Source organism: Numenius arquata, chromosome 17 (assembly GCF_964106895.1).
Source record: "Numenius arquata chromosome 17, bNumArq3.hap1.1, whole genome shotgun sequence".
Classification (NCBI taxonomy): Eukaryota; Metazoa; Chordata; class Aves; order Charadriiformes; family Scolopacidae; genus Numenius; species Numenius arquata.
The window spans coordinates 9,881,190-9,904,523 of record NC_133592.1 but is presented as its reverse complement, the minus strand read 5'-3'; the positions used below and the strand labels follow the sequence as shown (position 1 = coordinate 9,904,523).

At 38.9% G+C, this 23,334-nt stretch overlaps 1 protein-coding gene across 1 annotated transcript in view; it reads right to left on the bottom strand.

Moving 5' to 3' along the window:
- TBCD (tubulin folding cofactor D) overlaps positions 1 to 23,334 on the bottom strand; it is a 123,423-nt gene that overhangs the window by 36,419 nt on the left and 63,670 nt on the right. The window contains exons 17-24 of the mRNA XM_074159952.1: positions 20,449 to 20,478; positions 17,348 to 17,433; positions 13,472 to 13,552; positions 12,647 to 12,720; positions 11,623 to 11,740; positions 10,116 to 10,176; positions 9,042 to 9,064; positions 1,880 to 1,911 (exon numbers count right to left, since the gene is read on the bottom strand). Coding sequence (XP_074016053.1) covers positions 1,880 to 1,911; positions 9,042 to 9,064; positions 10,116 to 10,176; positions 11,623 to 11,740; positions 12,647 to 12,720; positions 13,472 to 13,552; positions 17,348 to 17,433; positions 20,449 to 20,478 — 505 coding nt within the window. The remainder of the gene's footprint in view (positions 1 to 1,879; positions 1,912 to 9,041; positions 9,065 to 10,115; positions 10,177 to 11,622; positions 11,741 to 12,646; positions 12,721 to 13,471; positions 13,553 to 17,347; positions 17,434 to 20,448; positions 20,479 to 23,334) is intronic.

The window sequence follows — 23,334 nt, the reverse complement described above, 5'->3', positions numbered from 1 at the left end:
TTACATCCAAAAAAAAAGCTACTGTGCAGTAACTGTTCTCTGCCATGAGTCAGTCCCACCAATTCATGCAGACCCATGCTCTGGAGGTACATTTTTCTCCTCTGCCATGTACAGTGTACATGTACATACTGGACACCTTTCTGTTTCCACACCAGTCTGTAAATGGCTGTGTAGTATCACTGACAGTAAACCAACTTGAACAGCCACTAAAAAAACTATTCAAATAGACGAAAGGTTTTCCTACTTCTTATTAGCAGTTTTTTCGACCTTCAAGGATCAGCGTCCATTCGCTGCACAGAACTAGGTGCTATAAAACTGAAACTGGAGGTAGATTTATCTCCTTTGATACTCAGAATACGAGAAAACGTCATTTTAATAATTAAGTCATTATTTTAAACGTATAAACTTCAATGAGTTCTAAGCTTACAAACCCACTTTCAGAATACTTTGGTTTTTATAAGTGTTTCAAGGCTGTTTTGGGGAACAGAGATGAACACAGTGAACACTGCAAACTTACAATACATTGACTGCATGGCTCAAATGGAAACTCAGCACTTGGGTAAAACAGTACCTTTCACCTCCTGGTGCCCAGTTCAAATGAACCAGATGGGTATACATCCATAGGGTATACATCCATACTCACCATCTGACTGCTTTAGGGTTGGTGGAGAGGAGGCAGAGGATAGAACCAGCTACTATATAATGCCACCTTTTTGTTTTCCTCTCCTCCCACAACTTAATCTTTGAATCTTACTCCGGGTTCCGTACACAGTTCATCTTCTTCTTCATTTATAATCAACTTACTGGGCTCCAAATCTGCTCTTGCATCCAGTCCTCACTATGGTAATGTCACACAGTCAGGCTCCCTGAGCTCAAACTCCATTCAGTGTTGTATGTCAGCTTCTTTGTTCTAATATTTATTCACAGACAAGGTTAAGTACAATGTGACTAAAGCCAAGTCTCTTGGAGTTCCTCCTTAGTTTTCTACACTTCTTTTATGCTCTATTGTGGTTGAGACCATCATCTTCATTAGACATGCAGGCAATTTGTGGAATATTTTCAATTCTTCTCTTATTCTACCTACACAGCTGTATCATGCCAAAATACTGTCATTTATTCTTCTCCGATACTATGAAATACTCAGCTGCTTAAAAGCTAAAACATTAAAAAAAACCTTTACCTATTCTTTCAGCCCGCATTATCACGTCAAGACTGTAACCTCATTCAAAGACTGCAGAAATCCCCTTGCCCCCTTCGCCCCTTCTATTTGATCACCCTTCCATCTTGGTACCTAAACTCTTTTAGCCCCCCAAGTTTGGGACGGCTTCACATCTTCAAAGCCGGAATCTGCTATGTAGCATTTCCTTCATTCAAACCACGAGCAGGAAACTCAACCTGGCATCATTTCCCTATCCACCCAGGCCACCTGGATGGGGACTCTTTCTTGCAATGCCCTTCCTTTTTACAGTGGTTCGGTATATAAAACTCTTCAAAATCCATATGAACAACCCACCATCTTTTCTGTGATACCACCCTTTCCACAACCTGTTGGTTACAAGGTCTTTATTCTTCATCTTTGCACATCTATGTATTACAATAAAATAATTAGTTACATGATGACATCTGTCTTAATGGACAGATCCCATCTCCTCTGCAGAGGAACCGGAGTAAATCAATGACGGAAGCCAGCTCAGCCCTGCAGAAAGTTCACTGTGTGCAACAACGGAAGAGAGAATGTGTGACATAAACCCAAGAACTATCTCAAACTCTTGCACAAACAGGGCTATTCCCAGTTGTGCTGGCAACCAGTGTTCAGGCATATCTATCTTCTGATTGGCTTCCAAACTTTGTATTTTTTTACAGTATTTTTTACACTTACCAGCCGGTCTCATCAGTTCTCCGCCCAAACCCCTGCAAAGCAGAAACAGAGCCTTCAGAGAGTATCCTATCACAGGCAGTCCCAGTTCATCGCCTAGTGAGGAAAAAAACCCTCAAAACCATTTCAGAATGAAAGCAGATCACAAAATACCTGCAGTTTTGTATTTGACCAACTCTAAAATACTTCTTTTTAAATCAAATGTTGTCGTGACTTCAGCGTGATTTATACAAAACCTCCCTGAATATTTAACCTTCTTCTTGCAAAAAAGCAGTCCCAGTATTTCTGATTTTTAACGTGAATAATAAGACTGCCAAGTTAATTCTGCTTTTCTTTTCACTTGCTTCAGAAGCATCCCAAACCTGCAGGACCTGCCACCGGACTTTTCAGTCACACAGCCTCTACGAGCTTCTGACTTTCACAACTGAAAAACAATTACATGTAATTCTTTAACAAAATCTTCATCTCTGGAACACTAAATAGAAGCTTCATTTACCAGTTCCCATTTTCACAAATGTGAACTGGTTTACTTTCCTGGTGAAGTTTCTCACCCTTCTCTCTCCACCCTCTCCCAGGTGACCTTGCATTTATCACCACGAGTCAGAGGGTAAAATATTCCAACACATGAGAGAAGGGAGAGAAACAAATGGTTCAAGATGCTTCAGAGCCTCCTGAAGTGTTACATGGTCTCACCAGCTTATCCATCATCCAGCCCAGTTCTCCTGGCTGACCGTTAACCTGGATGCTGAGGAGGAGAAAGTCTCAACCAGGCACAAAGTGGGGAAAGGAAGAAGTGCCCTGCAAACGGCAGGGCCTGTTCCCATTCTTCGGCCACACTTGTCTCCAGGCACAGAGACATCTCCCCACCCTGCCGAGCAATGTCTGCTGGTTCCATGGATATCCCTGTGGTGCTCGGAGCACCGCTCGAGGTGTTATGCACAGTGTCACCCTCTGTGGCTTCATTTTTTCTATTTTATGAACCTTTGACCCCTGCCCTTCCTTTGGATATTTCCTCCCTCGACTCCTTATTCCTGTCTCCCTTCCCTTCTGCTGGAATACTTCCTCCCTGAGGTGTGCCAAACCCTTAATCACCTGTTTGGATGGCACTGCTCTGACAGAAACTCCCAGCAAGGGGGAGGAACAACAAAGGCTTTTTTGTTTATTTGCTTGGGTGTTGGTTTTTTTTAAAACCTTTTCTTCCCTCCTCTCCTCCTCCTTCCCCACAATAAAATTAGTAGCCGTGCTCAGAAGGCAAACTTAGCAACCCTAACAACTCTTAGAACTTTGTTCTCCAATTTATCCTTTTATATGAGCTTCAAAAGCCTAAACATTTTAAACAAGTTTTTCCATTCCATGCAAGTAGGTGCCTCCTGTAACATGCACTGGGTTTTTGACTGCTCAACATTTTCATTGGTTTTTCAGGTAATAGCGAGACGCCAACTCCACAGTATTCTCATCAGCACTTCCTTTAATTGGGAAACTTTTGCTGTCGACAACCGATATACTAAGCTCAATGTAATAATCCACAGCTCGATTTATCATCATAGGAAGCAAGCACAGATTCCACATCCCCATGCTGATAAGGTCTTTGTATTATCTACCCCACCTTCCTGCCATGCTGTCTGCTCTCCAGCTTCTAAAAAATTTAAATTAGAAAACAAAGAAGTGATGCAAGGAGTCGAGACAGCAGCAAAACCAGAAGAATGATGTGGCAAGACTTGCTTCCTCTTCAACCTTTCTTTTCCCTTCATTTTGTCCTCACCCATTCCTTGCCTTTTGTCTGCTGTCTTACTGCAAATGAGTATAAAATAATGATCCTGTAGATGTGTTTGGTGTGCAGAAGAGTCTGCTGATGCAAGGGTTCAGATACGGACTTCTGTTCAAACTACAAAGCAAGAACTGAGTCATAAAGGCTGCTCTTCTCCACTTCTTCACACTGCCAATAAGGAAGTCAGGCCACTTAAAGCTACTCTTATGTTAATAATTTGACAGCTATCCCTTCCTTTGGCATTACATCAACTCAATTTAATTTCAGAGTTTAGAGCTTCACTGAGGATTGTTGCCTCTGTGCAAGAATGAAGAATGGTGACAGCGATTTGCATGGTAAGATTTCCACGTAACGCAGAAACTATAATCAAATCTGCCTTTGAAGGCACTGCGATACCACGTGTTCTCCTCTGCAAAACTTTTCCTTGTTTCTTGCCTACACATCACACTACGTCCATCAATGTATCTACATTTTTCCCCCCTTTCCACAGCTCACGCATATTTCAAGAACTGAGAGTTCTATCATAATCCCAGATCTTTACTTTGTCAAACATGATGTGCATCTTTCTATTAACTTTATCTTGCTCTACAGTATTTCACTAAATTAAAAAGATATGATCTACCTAATTCAGAGATTCTGAATTTTGCTGTACAGTCAGTATTCTCTCTTTTTTTCTTCCAAAGACACATCCACAAGTTGCATCACATTATTAGATGGACCTGTCTCAAGGTTTAATTACTAATTCTATTTGTAAACTGACTGATGCGGTGCCCAGGTTCCAGGAGCTCCTAAACTTTCTTTCCTATGTGCAGTCCCACAGCAACGCTTCTCTCCCAGAAACACCTTAGCGTGAGTCACAATTTATTTGTGGAAAATATAATCAAAATATATAATCCCTTGCAGGACCGATGAATTAAGATTACTGACCTAAGAATGCTGGTATCTATTTTAAAATTCTGTAGGGCTGAATCAGAACTAACGTCAGTGCTGTTTTCAGTGCGTATAGAAGTTCACGGTACTTTTGTGGATTGCTTTTTTTTTAAAATTATTTAAAACCTGCTTTTTGTGAGAAGTTCAGAATTCATCTTAGAGATTATAAAACTAACAGTAACTGAAGCTGTTTAGAATTGAAGAACATCTACATTTTCATAAACATCTGAATCTGAAGTTAAAACTCCTGGAATAGCCGAAGAGATTTAATTGCAAATAATCCATTTCCAGGAAGCTAAGAACATCTGCTGAATCGGTATTCTCATCTCCACGTGAATAGTAACCAAGTATTTTCCATGAAATCTCTTTGTCCCAAATAGAACTGAGGTATTTTAAAAGGCCCAGGCTGCAGACTTGCTGGGCTGTGGAACTACAACATGGCTTTAGCACAAGGCACACAGAAGAGGAAAGAGATACCTTTGAGCATGGATGAAAAAGCCTGTGAATTTAATAAAGCTCTTATGGTCATCCCTTGAAGACGGGACTGAAAAACACAGATTTTTAGGTTACTGTAATTTCATATGGTGCCCGCACACATTCTGCATTGCGTTCTAACACTGGAAGATTACAGGTGAAATCCTGGCTCTAGAGAAGTAAGAGCTTTCCCAGTGAGTTCAGTCAGTAGCAGAAGAATTTCACCTTATAGCTCTTCAGAACATAGTACAGCACGGTCTCCTAGAACCATCATGCTGCTGGATGCAAAAAATAATTTCAACTTGGAAGAACTGTTAAGATGAGCTTTGTTGCAAGGCTGGAATTATTTGCTGATTAAGTTAATACGCCTAAAAAAGCTCTTTTACGTAGATGACTGCCAAGAAATACATTTGCCCTGAAACCATCAGGATTAGTTGCAACCTTAAAGGTCTTTGAAATGAGCCGAGTTTCTCTTTAGCCGAGCACCTGTCAACACCTCCAGGCTACCGGACTCTTCTGGAAAAGCTGAAACTCTGCAGACGACAGTCCAAGCTTACACTGTTTGCTATTCTAAAACCCCAAAATTGCTCTCCTCACACCGCTGAGCATGTAACGCAGGCAGCCGGCCTCTTCTGGTGTTAGGAGAAGGAGCTCAGAACAGACCTCAGCATGCAGCACATCACATGGACTGACTCACCCAGCGTGGGAGTCGCTAACGAACCCCACGCAGCCCGTCGTACCCAGCTCTGACGGGAACCCTAAAGGCCCAATAAATACAACATCTGCTGAACTACAGAAGTGCAGCACAACTGCCTGGAAGAAGCCCATCATCTCTCTCTGCAGCGCTTGCATATCCGTTCCTAAATTATCTTGTTGCCCAACTCTGTGTATTAAGACCTACATTATCAGACTCACAACTGGCTACAAGAAAGGAGGGGAAAAAAATTTCGGAACATCTATTCAGCTGAATATTCAGTCAAGAAGCTTATATCAGATGATGCATTTTTAAAGAATCTTAACAGAACTGCTATTAAAAATACTTTTTTCTTGAGGAGTTTTCATATTGAAAACTAGTACGAAGTCTTAGATGCACTACAGAAATATATGTGCTACAAAAAAAAAAGGTAGTAACCATGCTGGTTCAGTGGAAGCATAATCTATACTAGGCTGACCACTAACACCGTGCTTAAACAAGTTTCTGTCTCAGTTTTTTATATATATAAAAGCAAAGTTTAAAGCAAATAAAATATAGGCTAATTTTTCTAACTCTATAGCATAACCCATATAGCACAAACCAGGCACAAGGGACAACTACTCTGTTGAAGCTGCATGGTTTGCATACGACTTGCTGTAACTGGTGCCCACTGAAGAGAGGAGCCGGGCTCCTGCACAACCCGCAGCTGAAGTGCACATGCAAATGCTGAAACCAACCAGCTCCTCAAGACAAACTTGTGCATCCAATGTGTCAGAAGGGAGACCGATGGAAGGAAGTACAGACTGACATGCCCGGGCTTGCAGTCTCCTTTCTCAGCGCACTGTGGCAAACCCAGAAAGGACTTACACAGGAAGACAGAGAGATACTTGCATTTCGTAAAAAAAAGTTAATACAGTAGAGGAAGGGAATTTCTACAATTAGCATAAACAAATGTGATTGCTTCAAGTATACTCAAAACTGAGAGACTGTGCAGTGTAACTCAAAACTTGGTCTCCATCTGAAGGATAATTCATGGCCGTCATTCAAAACCAGGTTAAAGACATGACAAGAGCTGCTTAAAGCAAGATGGTTAATTAAATGAAGGCCTTCTTCACAGCGCTTCGGCTTTAACTTTTTTGACTTGAAGTGCTTATGGATTCAATGCAATCCATAAGCATTAGACAACCAGGAACCTCACGAACCAGCGTAAAATTTATAAGTTACAACTTACAAAAAAAAAAAATAAAATCACAGTGTTTTTACTTTACTTCCTTTTCCTTTTCTCACAGGCCAACGCAACTTCTGAAAAGAGTTTGATCAAAGTACTAAAAATCATTTGTTCCGCAAAAAGACTAACACGCTATTTTGTTGCCAGAAGTGAAAGCAAAATAGCTAATAAACAGTTAAGACGTGGCCTGATGCTTTTTGTTATTGCAGTTTAAAAACTAGAAACACAAATAAATAAAACACACAGGTTTTCAACATTCCTTCAAGACGTTGTTACACCGAAAATTCCCAGTAGCAATTTCTCAAATGGAAATCTTTGGAATATTATGTGCAATAATTACTCATCATGAAACAAGTTTGGCTTGTTTCACTAAATGCTTGCCCAGCAATACTCAAATTGCTGGTTTGTTTTTATAACCTAGTTTATTTTTCTTGTCCTATTTTAAAATATTTTATGCATACCGATATTTTAAAATATGGATTATAGTAGACATCTCTGTCTCAGCCTAAGTATTAGAGTAAACAGCACAGAATCCATTTTGCTTGGACTTGAATTAGAAGTCTTATCTAGAATGAAAACATTTCTGTAGGCATCTTATAAATACCATTAAGTGCAAGAAGTGCACATTATGACAAAAACAAATTACACCCAAGCTCCACCCTGACATTAAAGAATTTATGGGAGCCAAGACAGCCACCCACAAAGACACTAATATACAGTATCAGCATTAAAACCCTCCACCAGCACAAGCTAACTTGGAGTGGAAGTTTCATATCAGTACGTATGACCCTCAAGAAGTAAATTTTAACTTTTTTTCCAGAAAGTTTCAGGATACAAAAATTTACATAAAAATGCTTTAAATTATAATTAGTAATTACACAAAAAAACTCCTTAACATTTACTATTTTCAGATACATCATGTGAAAAGAAGTGAACTAAACTGCCCAGAAGCTCAAAGAATTTGTCAGTTAAAGCAGAAAAAAACCTCTTATTCGCATATACAATCATTGGGGAATACGAGTCATTAATTATGTTTTGATTTCCTTACATTTAGGAACAAACCCTGAAGTCACATACCGGTTTTATTTCACATTTACTTAACAGTTACTTAGGGAAACTCCCCTTTATTTCCTGGAAGCTTCAATAAATAGGAAATGAAAAACAACTCAGTGAAAACTCGTTCACGTTTTCTTTGGCGCAAGAGCTGAAAAATTCTATCCAACCTTTTGTAATACTCCTGGCCTACTCATTACACACGATGAAGAAAGTAACTCTAGAATTTAGATAAAAGCTCCTTTAAAAAAAGTAAAATTGGACTCATTAACTTATTAGTTGATGGTCAATTCTATAGACTTATGTGCACCACACGAGTACACCAGTACAGGTGAATAATGGGGAAGAAATCTATTGTAGAGAGGTTGGTGCTGGTCTCTTCTCACAAGCAAATTGCGATAGAACAAGAGGGAATGGATTCAAGCTCCAACAGGGTAGGTTTAGACTGGACATTAGGAAGAAATTCTTCACAGTAAGAGTGATCAGACACTGGAACGGGCTGCCCAGGGAGGTGGTTGAGTCACCATTCTTGGATGAGTTTAAGAGTTGCTTAGATGTGGTGTTGTGGGATATGGTGTAGGGAAGAGCTTTGTAGAGTAGGGTAGATGGTTGGACTCGATGATTCCAAGGGTCTTTTCCAACCTAGATGATTCTATTACACAGTGCTGAAGCCATGGATTAGTGAGCATATTCTGTTCCATACTCTTTCCTTTCTTTAACTGCCTCTATCACAATATTGCGACCAGTACTTACCACTTTCCCATTAATCACCATGCTTGTGAGTTGCGCTCTCTAAACATCCCAACTATTATAAAAGGACATCGGCCTCTGGACAGGCAGGCAAAGCCAAAAGAATGCACGCTCTTGCACTCTGATGAACTGGGCCAGACTGGCAGGCTATGGAAGGTGTAACTACCTCCCACAAACCAAAAAAAACCCCTGGGATCCTACTGGTTTCACTACTTGTAACTGATGCTTTGCAATACGAAAAATAGGTTTTTTACATCTCTTTGCTTACCTGTACAATTGGCGACTGCAGAGCTGGGGGGTGGAGGGAAAGCAACAAACATTAGTATTAGCGGCGTTTGCTTGATACAAGGGTTTTCATTTTTCCTCCTGGCATGCAGTGTCTGTATATTGTGAGCTATGCAACACTTTGGATTCTTTTTAAAATAAAATTAAAAGGAAAGGTTTTTCTTAAAATAAATTCTCTATATCCATTTGGATTTTACATTCAAAGAAAAGCCATTTAACACATTAATAAAGCACTTTCTTAATTCCAAAACCTAGCTGCTGCTGCACATACCCTGGAAGCTACTTCAGTTTTTTAAAATGTATTTGCTTTCCACAGTCGGTCCTTTTAAAATGACGATATACCGTATTGTGTTAAAACTGAAAATAACTTTGTTAGCTACCAATGAAACAGAAAAACCCTACAACAAAATTTCAAATGTGACTGAAAAAGGTTATCTCATTGTTAACATTACAGTAGACTATCTTCAAAAATCAGAGTTTATCAAATTTCTCTGTAAAAAACCAGATTTTTAGAAAGAAAGAGTTTACACCAACTTCACAGATTAATTATAAGAACAGACAACAGCAGAAACTGGAAAGTAGCATAACAACTGAAGGCCACCATAACAGTACGGGTGCTGCTGATCAAGCTTTCGGGCATTTCAACACAAGAAAGCGAAACGAGGACAAAGATGCCTTTTCACCCCGTAGCAGCAGCTTTCACCTATGCAGAAAATTAAGCAAGAACCTACGTCCTTTAAAGCACAACGGGTGAACGATGGAGCCTGACAGCTTCAGTGCCTCGGAACTGGGACTAAAGGTACTACAGATACTGTGGAAAACAAATAGGAACCTGAATGCTGAAGTATTGTCTGTTCCATAAGGTGAAGAAACAGGAGCCAAAAGGAACGAGAAAAAAAAAAAAAAAAAAAGGATGACTTAAGGGACAAGTTGGGCAAAATTATCACCATAGACTCATTTTAAATTACTATGAGCAGGACAAGACTTCATGTGTCACAAGCAGAGGTAAAGACAATGCATCAGCTGAAATACAGAACATGACTTATATGCTACAAACCTCTTGATGGATTTGCTTAAGTCCCTCCAATGATTCTTCACTGAAATAATATGTTATAGATCTGTAAAGGGATGCAAAATTTTTAAGATTGGTTTCCTAATCATGGTATAAATTTTTTTTTTCCCATGACTTTAATTGTACTTTCAAACAGAAAAACAATCATTTGATTTCCAAATTATGCTCAACAGAAATATGCAATATTTAATTTTAATAATACAGCAAACATTATAACATAAGTTCTTTCCTTATCATGTAGCAAACTCGTTCTCAAAGGGCTATAAAAAATTAGTGTCACTGACTAATAACTTTATAATCAGTAATACACCAATAGCCCTTCTCAGCTCAGCTGTATTTTTAGATTCCAACACTTCTGTGATTTTTCCATCAATTTCAAGTATTTCCTACTGCTAAAAATGCTCTGCATCTTTTTCTCTAGCTTTGCAACTTGCTTGAAAAGGGAACTGTTAAGATAAGCACAAATGCTTTTGACAGACACTGCTGGCAAATACTATTCCTATTTGTCAATAACTAAGGCCGTAAAAATCAGTGCACACTTTTGATCTCTATTATCTGTGTTCATCTCAGTATATATTTACCTTGTACAAACAATGACAACATTAAATTTGTTAGATTTCACCACTTTAGATATCTTTGTATGACTGCAACAGAATGTTCTCAGAAGTAAAATAAAAAAGGTTAATCAGAGAGTAATTATCCAACTTTTAGAATGAAAATGACCCAGAAAGTTTGGGGTTTTTTTAAATATATTTTTTCAGTGTACATAAATTTATGAGTCCTTTAGAACTGTATTTATTTTCGTGAAGTTTGCACTCTGGAGCCTTATTTTCCACTACCTTGATCTTAAACAGCTGCTCATCCTAATTAAGTCCCACTGGTATAAAATTCTACTGCTACTGTAACTTCCATATTCTAGATTTTGCAATAAGGTTTTTCAACCATTTTTCACAACTGATTCTTGTGAAAGAAAGAAAAGGTAAATTACTCATTTCTTTAATCACAACATTAAAGCAAAGACATCTCCAAATAATTTTGTTGATTATCCTGGCTACATCACCTATATGTAATGTGTGTGTATACACACATGTACACCCATATATATTTCTCTGGCCCAGCACTCCGCAGCAACAATTAAATCAAAAAGGTATATGAGGAGCTATTTCTCTAACACTGAAGACAACAGACTGTCCCCTCACCAGGAAGAGAGCACACTTATGGGGAGAGGGTATTTAATCTATATTTAAATGATAACTTTGGACTCTCCAAGTAAGGTCCCAAATGATCTCACTTTCCTGATGATGAATTTAGACCTAAGGTTATAACATCACTGAATAAGATGTGAAGGCTTGGCATGACTGATCAAAACAAACAAAAATTCAATGGAAAAGAAGTTCAGTAAGATGGAGATTTCCATAATTATACTCAGGAAGCTTTCAATATACCAGACATGAAAGGAAAATTTATAGTCGAGATAATCTTGCATTTATACCTATTATTCTCTTCTGCCAGTTTACACAGTGCATGGGTGATCTCAGCACAGGCGAGAATTGCCCCGTGGCGAGTGTGCAGATCCGTGCCCACTGATAAAGGTAGAAGTCTTGGCAAAACTGAAAGAGATTAAATAATATTTTTTTTTTTTTAAACAAAGCAGAGTGATAGATCACGGTTCTAAATGTAAACATGTCTGCCTAGAAATAACATAGGAAAACCATTTCTGGGAAGTCAGGTCAATATATCCTGGCCATCACGAAACGCAAGTTTAAAAAATATAAGGAAATTCTGACAAAGCATACTAAAGCATACCAAGAAATTCTGTACTTGCAGCTAGCACTCTGGAGTAAATAGAATAGTATTGTGCTAGCTGAGCGTAAGGGAAACGAGGCTTGTACTTCCATGGAATTTTATTTCCATGCAAACTGCCACCTTCCCAGACTGCTCCAGGGTAAGATCTGTAAGTAGAGACTCCCTGGGTGTCAGCTGCTCTCTCAGCCATATGGTAAAGCAGCTGATACATCCTCAGCATCTCGAGTGGGCCGAGCACAGGATCCTAAATGCTGAGAAACATTTGATTACGCACACACCAGCCAAAAAGGAATTCTTGGGAAGATGTCAGACTGGACAAGACAAAACAGATCCCCCCACCCTTTATGACATCAAAGCCGTATCAAGAAAACAAAAGCTAGGAATTTGAGGGCTGGCTGCCTGAATTCTTGCAACAGAACTGCACCCATTTATTCATCTCGGAATCTCGGAACTGGTAGGGTCCAGTGTAGCCGGATAACTAAAGTCCAGTCTCCAGGCAGAAAAAGATCTGGCAGTATTTTATAATTTTTGCATAAAACCTGAAAAGTGGTAAAGCTATTAGTGTCACTACACTGTATAAAGCTGCAGGGGAAATCTTACTTTTTATTAAGTCATGGTGCCTGTTTAAGTCTTCTCTTCTTGGCACGTTTTTGCTACACAAGCTAGAACGCTTGGTATGGCCCATTATGCAGAACGTATTTGGTACCTACCCACATTTGCCATGTACTCAGGAGCCCGCGGAGTAAGGTTATGCAGAGCTTTGGTTGAAAGTTCTCGAATAACACTGAAAATGCAAAAAAGCGTTTTTGGATTTTTTGGGGTTAGCAATTTAGCAGAAGTAACGTATTAAAAACAATAATGTCAGGAAGGGACTCCTGTCCCGTACCAAAATAAAGACTCCAACAACACTAAAAGTTACAGTATTCTCTGTCCATCCTGTGCTTCCCCCCCCCCAAAAAGCCAAGAAAACAAGAGAGTGGACCAGAGAGCCTACAGCTAGCTTTTACCTACAGCAACAGAACTCATTGCTGAAAGAGACAAAGAAAAACATACGTGTGGATGGTAGAACCCGAGGGCTCATTCTATGCATTGGCAGGGACACTACAGTAAACTATTATTATTTCTCATGATGCAAACTATTATCAGTACTGATATAATCTCATTTGTGTTCTATGTACATATTTTAATCTTCGTGAACACTGCATATGACTAAGCACCATCTCTATGCATGAAATCTACTTTAATTATGATAATTGTATGGTGATGGTGTTTACCCCTCACATACACTATATACCATATAAAAGTGTTTTATTAATCTATTAACAGATTGAGGTCATGGCAAAAAGACAAAATTCATAAGCTTGTTTTAAGTGACAATATGCTAGGGAGGTATCAGCTATTACTTGCCCAGCTTCCTTCAGTCAAATGCTATTGAAAACTCTGGTGTAAGTAAAATTTACAAAAATAATGTAGGAAAGTATCATACGCAGAACAGTCAATTCCTGGATATTAATAATTAGATTTTATGAACTTACCTATCCCAGTGGTTAATCTTCATGTTAACTAAATGATCGATCATTGGCTGGGTATACTCAGGAAAGCCAGCAATATACACACTGAAAAAGAAATGTCCATACAGAGAGAGTATAGAATCAACATCTGTGTGCATTTTAACACAAGCTACTCCAAAGCTTCCAATCCTCTAGTTTTAAACCAATTTACTTAAACATGCCTTCTGCTAAATGAGATGCAGCTGAATGAAATAATGTAATGGGGAATATTTTACAATTATTGGGAAAAAAAAAAAAGTTAAATCACTTTGTAAAACTCTTTCAGATTCTCTATAAAAACTACTACTACACTTAGAAAAAGCTCAACAGCAACAAAAAGCAAAAATAAACATTCAATACCCATGGTGACATTCAAGAAAACATAGCTGTGTATATTAACCTACATAATTATTTCAAATGGGAGAAATATATTACTGATGCAATCCACAGTATATCGTAAAATTAAGTTAGAGAAATGTGCTACATCTTCATAAACACAACAGTCTGAAATTGAGTATGGGTTTTCAATTTGTCGCTTTTAATAATCAAACACACACAAAAAGTCAATTCTGACAAAAAAAATTTTAAAGCTGCAAAGTCAAGACCTGAGATGTAAGGGAACACCAGAACTACCTATCATTACCTAACCTTACAGCCACACTCACTTTCCAATTTTCAGAAGCATCAACTATTGAAAGCCAAGGTCAACAGAAGTTAAGTGAAGTGTTTTTTTCAGTACATCTGATGTACGTTTAATAATCTTGGAAAGCTAAACAATCAGCAGAGCACGTTTGTGTCAAAACTGCATGCACAAAGGAATGAAATTAAGGACACATGGATTACCTTAATTTCACCTTTTCGTATCTTTTGAGTGATTAACTTTGCAGCCATAATAGTGTTCCATTAATATATGTGTGTGTAATTAGAAGCAAAACAAAGACAAAACCCAAATGCTGTTGCATGTTACCATACTGGTATCTGTGAATTCATCAGAAGAGTAGGAATCCTTAAATCCACAGCACAGACCTCAGCCACCTGAGCCAACACAGGATAGAGAAGTACCATCTACTACGGCTACGAGCCCTAGAGGGATTAGACACTTGGCTTAACTGGTTGCTGATGCCAGCAGAGAAATGAGAAAATTCATTACTCTTTGTTTCCTTTCCCTGTTCTGGAAGAACATACTCCAATAGCCACGCTTCCCCTGCCATATTTGAATTCTCCTCCCTTCTTCATAGTTGCTTTTTGGGTCCTAGTTTCAGCTCTCACCATTCTTTCCAACCATTTTAATCTGAACTTCCTTGCTCAACTCAAAGTTGATCTCCTGGGCATGTCTATAGCCCAATCTCACTTTCATTTTTAGTTTAACTACAGTCCTCATCTTTTCTACCCTACTGAGTATTTAATGCAAGTAGCCTTGGATACAAGTCCAGCTTTCCTGATAAAGTTGCTGGTAAGATTTTTCTATCCCATTCTACTAAGATTAAGCAGTTTCTTCCTTCACTCTGCTTTTACCAAGCCCAGAACTCCTGGGATCACATCATCTCTTTACTCCCAGTTCATAGAAAATGGGTTTCCTCTACATTCCATCCTCAGAAAGAGATTATATTTGAGCTGAAAAAGTTTCAAAAGGGCACGCAGTGTGAAAAACGTGCATAAAATTTTTTAGATTTTAAAGCATATAAGCAACTATTCATATACAACATATATATCATATGTATAAATATATATGATAGTGTGTCTCTACAAGAATATATCATCATTTATTAACGAAACACAAATTAAGCTGTAGAAACTGACACATCTTTTTCGAGCTTTTATTGTCCGAAGGAATCGGGTCGTACCAAGCTCCCTCTCCCACAGCGGCACGGCGCTGCCGTACAGAGCGTCCCAGGACCGGTGTATCGGGGCGGGGGAAGGACAGCTAAAGGTTCTAGATCTGGAATATGAACCTCAAGCAGCTTTTTCCAGCTATATAAACAATTGCACCACCTGAAGGCATAACGATCAGAAAGGTCCATTCTTCCTACCACATCATAACGATACTTGCTTTCTATGCAGCCAAATATATGCTTATGTACTTTTCCTTTGATGTTACTCAGGCAAAAATAAGGAAATAATTAAGTATTGACACAAATAATTGCAACCTGCTTGAAGAGCAAAGTGGTGAAGATTTTGAAAAGTAATATAATGAATGAGATGACAAATAGTTTACAAGGAAGAGTTTGATTAATAACTCCTGATTAATAACTTAGTAATCATGCTACTAAGTGCCTAAGATAATTTATAAAGAATTTACAAATTTATTCTTTCTGTTGCACAATTTAAAGAAAGGCACAGGAGTAGAAGAAAGAAATCAATCGAGTAAAAATATTTTTTTACCTATTTATAAGACTTCTACAAAAACTCTAGAAATCACAATGAAAGGAGTAATGAATGAGCATTTAAAAAAAAAAGAAATTAACAATTCAGCTCTCAACAAGTAAGGAGAACATCATTAGTCTCCAAGCCAAAATTATAAAAGAGACAAAATAAAAACTGCTTTGTCAATTTTTAATATTTTCAATTTTCTACTAGTACAAAAAGCCAGTGTTTCAGAAATCCTGTTGACACTCTCCAGATCTAGAGCATTGAACACCAAGCCCCCGCACTCTCCCCATCTCCGCTCAGTAGGCGGGAGCTCTGGGGAAGGGTGTAGGAGGAGGGTGTGGACCCCAGAAGGAACAAGGGTAGGTAAAAGGTGAAGAGATGTACAGCCTGAAATGATTGTGCACAAAAGGGGCAATACAGAGGTGGACAGACCAATGAAAAAGAAAAAGTCAAGAAGAAGAAAGAGGGTTCCAGTGCAAATTATCTTAAACTGCTCATTGGAAGTCCCAAAGCTGGTGATGGAACACAAACCATCATATACCTATTTGCTATTTCTGTTCCCCAAGAATATAAACTCTTCAAGCCCTTCCAACCTGTTGGCCTCTGAGCAACATGCAACTCCACGGGGCAATTTATCTGCCCTATCTTAAAACGGTCTGAATCACCTCCTGTAGGTGCCGTCTCTCTGCTTTGGCTATAGAGAGGCGAGACGCCCCGGCTAGACTGCCTGTCTTAGACAACTAAAGCAAGAACCCAGCCCTCGGTCTTTCTCATCTCCTCATGAGGAAGTGCAACCTTAAGTTCATTGTAGTCATCCTGTGCACCCAACGTGCCTCTGAATTCCCCTGACTTCAGCTGTATTGTATTTTCAGATAGCTGACCAGAAGAGAACACAGTATTCCAAGACAAGCCACTGATTTATAAGAGCACCACACCAGTTTCGGTATTTCCCATTACATTCTTTGCAGACTCCAGACTGCAGTGATCACTTTGTTTTTTCAGCCACTGCTGCATACTGTGGGTAGGTTTTCACTGAGCTACCTATGAAAAATATAAGCACTCAAGTTAAAGGTCTATGCACAGACCACAAATTCAACAACTTGTGCAAAGTATATTTTTAAATTGGGTATTAGTTTATTTTTTTTACCCACATCAGAGTCTATCTGCCACCACAGCAGCCTCTCTTTTTACTACAGCTCTTCAAAATCCCCTCGTCTTCTCTAATCTTGACCGGCTCAGATAGTTTTGTGACAACTGCAAATATTGCCTCTTGCCTGCTTCCTCGCGTAGGCAAGGAAATCACAGGCACATTTGCACCATGCCTTATGCATAATAAGCAGTTTGATGCAGAAATAAGAAAAATAAAATTGTAATTTATTCAAAACCAACAGTAACAAACATAATGTTCAGTAAGGTGAAACAATCAGACAAATATTTCATTATGGAAAAGAGGTCCCTCATGTTTAAGAAAACTAATGTTTGCAAACTTACCTTATAGTCAGGTAACAGTTAACTCTGTTACCAACAGCAAAATAATCAGCTGCAGTTAGAATGTCTATGCCATGTGGAAAAGTGCCCTACAAACATCAGAGGGAAGAGGGGGAAAAAATAAGAAAATATTATGTAAAAACATAAAATACTTTCCAAATAGGCAGCATTATTGAAAACATATAAAATTAGGCACCAAGAAATGCATCGCAGGTAGAATACATGGCAGTCCAATTACTTCTATTTGTTTCTACTTACAAATATATTTTATGACTTACTTATTAATGAACTAAAAAATTGGAGTTAGTTGGTTTTTCAAAAGAACATTGGTTTCCCAGCAAAGCCTGAAACATTGAATCCTACAGAATTATCACACTTCTGACATCACAGCTCAAAAAATTCTGGTTTTAGAAGAAAAATTATCTTTCTAAATATGCAATTCCCACCTAAAAAAATTGCCTTTTTATATAAGCAATACAATTCAGATATCTGGAATTTTGATTGGCTGTGACTGACTAACATAGTATTATGCAGCAGGGCTGTGTTCTGGAACGGAGGAGGCAGCAAAGCCTCCACAGGCCATAATTAAGTACAAATGGAAAACAGCCAACTGAAAGACACCGTGCTCACTTACAAAAGGGACAATCATATGATATTTAAGCAATAAGGCTGTGTGGAAGTACAGGTTCTGGATAGGATACAGTTTTGTTTGTTTACAGCTCACTCATCCCTTCCACATTAGGATACAGCCATGCAAAAATAGTAGGAAATATCTCTAGATGTAAGCCTGAATAATTGAAGTAGTAGATACTGCAGGTAGTGGGAATCTTGTGGAGGTCTCATTCTGGGAAGCATAATTCCAACAGTCCCAAAAAACAGGCCCGGAATCTGCCTGAACCAAGGACAGACGGAGTATTTATGGCTTATCCAAGAGACTACCTCCAAGCCCTAATAACTGCAAAATGAATGTACTCTTCAAAAGCCCAAGGAAACACCGATCAGGGAGAAAAACGCACCCATGAGAAATACCTCAGTATGACTTATAGCCAAACAAGATGGCAAACAAGTAAATACATAAGAATGCATATAGTACACAAGGAAAATCACGGCTAAGCAATTGCAGTTCCAGCTCCTAGTTGGAGCTTGCTATTTATTACTTGGCTGTAAGTGTGCCAATTTGATGCCATCTCACCGAAGGTGATGGTGCAGCGGTACATGTCAGCGAGACGGCAAAATTCCTGAAACCAAGTTCAAGAGTACAGAGGTCATGGCCGAGGGGAGCAACAGACTTTAGGGGAAAAACTGACCCGTTTCTATTCTGTCAAAACACCTACTTCTCCAATATAAAAGTTTGTCTTATTAGAAGTATGTGCATTTTGCATGGTTTAGGCTTAAAAAAGCCTTCAAATTTTCCAACGTTTTCATTTAGATGAAGTGTAAGTTGCAATGGCTGCTTCTTCGAGGCCACAGAAGGCAGCACTGGGGCTGAGGACGGGCCAAGGCAGCAGGAACCGGGAAATGAGCCAGGTCAACTTTCTTCTCCACCTATTTAGCAGCAGTGTTGTTACTTCAGCTGGAGAATATGTTTTAGCTCCTTCCAATTCAGAGAAAGGGTGTCTCTTTCAACACATTACATCCAGGTAAAGAACTACAGAGGGTGTATCTACCAATTAAGTAACCATTTTCCTAGGCAGTAAGGAATGGTTCCATACGTAAAACTTCTGAACTTCTACAGGAACCAGCTGGAGACTGATAGCATTCTTCATGCCATGAAAACTTAGTATTTCATGGCGAACTCCTCCTTAACGTGCCAATATATAAGCTAAAATTCTTGTGTGTTCTACCAACACTGACAAACTTGTATCTTGCCTCAAAGCAGAATCAATACACAAACTTTCTGGTTGTTAACTAACTTAGACTGTGCTCCTCTAATTAAGAAATAAGAAACTGTACAAGACCTGCAGCACCCAGAGCACTATTTCCCTTGGAACTGCAGTCACTGATGGTGTTTACTTCCAGCGGGAGGTGCTGGATGCTGACCAACCTCTCCAGGCACTGACTACAGACCGGGGAGGAATCATGTTGGCTTCCACTTAGCCACCAAACTTAGGCCACCAAAAATAATTAACCTCTTCCTCCTAGTCTTCTCACACCCCTTCTCTGCTATTAACCTAATTCTATCTAGAAATACACCAGTTAGGGACACGTTGCTTAATGCCTGTAGCTCTAAAGGAATAGTATCCCAGTTCATAACACAGAGGTCTTCAGGAATGCCATCAGGGAAAGCTAGACAGCATTTTAACAAAGATCCCTTAAAGAATATCTTATTGAGAATAAAATTTGCTTTAACCATGCTCCTGTGTACCGCTCTGTCACAAGAACCACTGAATCATTTTCCCCCACTTTTTTCCCCCCCTCTAAGTTTTATATTCAGCTTTACTAGTTCTGATGAGAAATCAGAAAACTTTAAACTCCAAGCCTTGACCCTATTTGCTTCTCCTCCAAGGTTGTAAATCAAAGTTGTTTGAGCGTTTTAACTACTTAAACGTTGTTAAGTTACATAGGAACCTATCACAACACTTTTTTTCAAAGCACTTAGGGACCTCCAAAAGTAACAGATTCCTCAAAATATCTAGACAGTAGCATTATGGTCCAACAGGCAAACCCAAACATTGAGTTGAAGACTCTCAAGCCCAGTTCACTGTTGCGTCACCAACCACAGCAAAGACTGGGCAGCACACTTCAGCTGTCCCACTTCTACTGAAAACTAGAAAGTCAATGAAACAAAAGAATAACCATAAAATTGGGCTTGTCCTGCTTTAAGAGTGCTGCCGTTTACAAGGTGTGTAATTGCCATCACATATGCTGGGTTTGCTCTTCAGAATGACTTAAAATTACCAGAAAGATTGTTTTCTTCCAAAACTCACATCTCAGGAAAATATTCCACAAGAACCTGTTTGCTGATAACAAAAATAATTATTTTGTGACATCCTTTTGCTCATTTTCTCTGAAGCCACAGTCTAATTTTGATTTTAGGTACTACAGGTTTACAGTAAGTAACCTCCAAGGCAGGATTGAATGAAGATTGAGGGAAGTCACCATACCTGTCTCCCAACATTCTCCTGGAAGGCAGCCTAAGGAACAGAGAACAAACATACCAAAACGAGTCAGGTTTGCTTTTTGATAAACACCAGATGATGAATTCAAAACACACAACAATATAAATGACCCATGGCTTTTCTTTTTTAAATAAAGTAAGCTTTGTCAGTAGAACAAGCCCAGAGGGCTTTTTTGTTTCTGCGTCTCTACGTTCTGGTGTTCTTAAAGCTGTATGTTGCATGACAGCAGTTTAAGAATGCAAGTTTATTAAACCAGTCACACCCACAAGAGTGCTTTTGAGTAGTAACACAAGGCTTCGCACTGGAATTGAAAGTCAATACCGGTAGACAACAGAAATTGAGCCAGCTCACTTCTGTCTGACTACTTCAGCGTAATTTGCTAACAGTAGGCAAAATGTGATTCTTTGTCAATGACAGCTTCAGACAAAGAATATTGAGAATGCAATACTTACTTGAAAGATACACATCTGAAAACATGTCAAGACACTGAAATTCTAAAACCTGAAGACAAAATTCATGTATGTTTCTTGTGTTTTGCATTAAATAAACTCAAAATCTTGCAACGGATACAACCATAAAGTCAATCTCTCTACTTGTAACTATACAGAATAAAACCTACTAAACTCTCTCCTCCCTACTTGAATTTTCTCCCTCTCTCAAAAAAGCCAATTATTTTTTGTTCCTTAGAAGACTATATAGTCATAAATCTAATAAAACCTGTAGATTTTAGCTCTTTTCAGAGAGGAGAGATCATAATTTTCTGGATGTTTCTCTTAGGGAACGTCACTCTCTCTACAAACACAAAGCTCCAGCGATGGGCAGGACTTGTCACCTGACAGTTAACTGCTATTCAACATATGGGGGGAAGTCCAAATCTTTACTGAAAATGCCACAAGAACTTTGTCAGACAGAGCTTCTGTATTTCCTACACAAATACTGCACGATGTGGTAATCCAGCTGTAAAAACAAGAGGTTAAGTTAGCTCACCAAGGGATCGTACTCCACTTATGGAGCAAGCGCTCCCAGAGCAGGGGTGAAGCAAGCCCTAATGAAGTCTCTGAGTGCGTTTCTGGGGTTACAGCTGGTTCGGATAATGACTCCAGTTCCTCTAGACTTGCCTGGGCTCGTTTGGCTTCTGCTTGCAGTGCCTCCATCGCAGGACACGTAGCACAGGCTGACTCTAAACCACTCACCAGCCTTCTCACAGGTTTGGGAGCCCACCTTAGCCCGGTCACAGTGGCAGCCAGGCTGCCAGCAGTGGCCCCAAGGTAACCAGTTTAGGATTGCCTCCGGCAGCACGGCATGGGCCATCCACAGCAGTGGCAGCGTGGATACACCCTTGGGCAACACATACAGCAGCCTTCCTGAACAGGAACAGGAGCTGCAGCAATGCCCTCCGCTCCTTCATTGTTGCGTACTGTAGCCCAGCTTCTGACATGGGTTTTTTCCTCCTGACCTCTCCACCAACACACACCCCAGCCAGGATTTGCCAGGACATTGTCTCATGTCACCAAGCATCATTTATTTCTTTTTACTTACATGCTAGCATTAGATCCTCGTATGCTATTGGGACCCTTTCACTCAACATAGGGAGGGTTCAGCAAGGATTATGCTCTCAGCTATCATATCCAAGGGACTTAATAATCACTGCATTAGCATTTCTTTTAAAAATATACTGCTCAGATTAGTTAAGTGCCTTAAACATACAAAATCCGTAAAGCCTTTTTTTCCCCCCCTTTTTACATCACAACCTTTGTTATCCAAGCAACGTAAATCTGTTCTCAAACCAGTGAAAGTGTTATTCTATGAAATTTATGGTGGCAAAATCATTTGAAAAAGATATATAGGGGCCTATAGACAAGGTTGCAGCAAAAAAGCTATTGTACATAAAGATTTCACATGGTTTGTTTATTTAATGTAGGATTTTTAAAATTCCACTGCTGTATCACTATTTCATTTTTTAACTCAGTAAAACAATCATGAAGATCTAAGAAATAGTCCAGCAGCTGTTAAAGCTTTGTAAAAGAAAGTAAAATAGAAATATGAAAATAATGAAACATATTCTTCATCCAAGTGAAGACGCAATTTTCTAGAGCTCATTTAATGTTGACAGAATTCCCTCCTTGTTCCTTTAGAGCTTTTTTATTGTTTCACAAAAGATTTTTCTTCATAATACTTCTGAGATTTTAAAAGACTGAAAATGATACTATTTAATCACACTTTGAAACAACTGCAAATTCCTAAAAGATGCCAAATATTTCAATTGTTTTGTAATTATCGTTTTTTTCATACAATCCCGTCCTGGAGATGGAAAAATTGGATACAAAGATCTTAATTTAAGATTCCGTGATATCAGAACCAAGATGACCAACTAGCCTTGTAACCTGGACACTTTGCTGTTCCCACAAAAATGGAAAAAATATTAAAACATTCTCTAAGTCCTGATTTTTAAAACTATCAACCAGCCAAGAGGGGAAAAAAAAAACACCTTCTCTAAGACGTAAGAGCTGAATGGAGCCCAATCCGCGATCGCTTATTCATGTGACTATTCCTTATAATGATTATTCATGAAAGAGTTGCAAAAGTCAGCTCAGAACGCTTCTGGAGCTTCAAAAGAACAGTCTGGTTTTATTCTCTCTAACCTCAGGGTTCAAAATATCTCTATATGCTATTTTGTTTTATTGGTGCTCTGCATTATAATATATTGCATATTGTAATAGATGGAAAATCTAGTAAAACACGTTGTTTATTTAAATAGGTATTTAACCGTAGTAATGACTGGAAATAATTAGGACTCCCAGGTATTCTTCTTCAAAACTGTAGTAATGCCCGGTGAACATGAAATATTTCTTTGCCTGACTTTCTAAAATG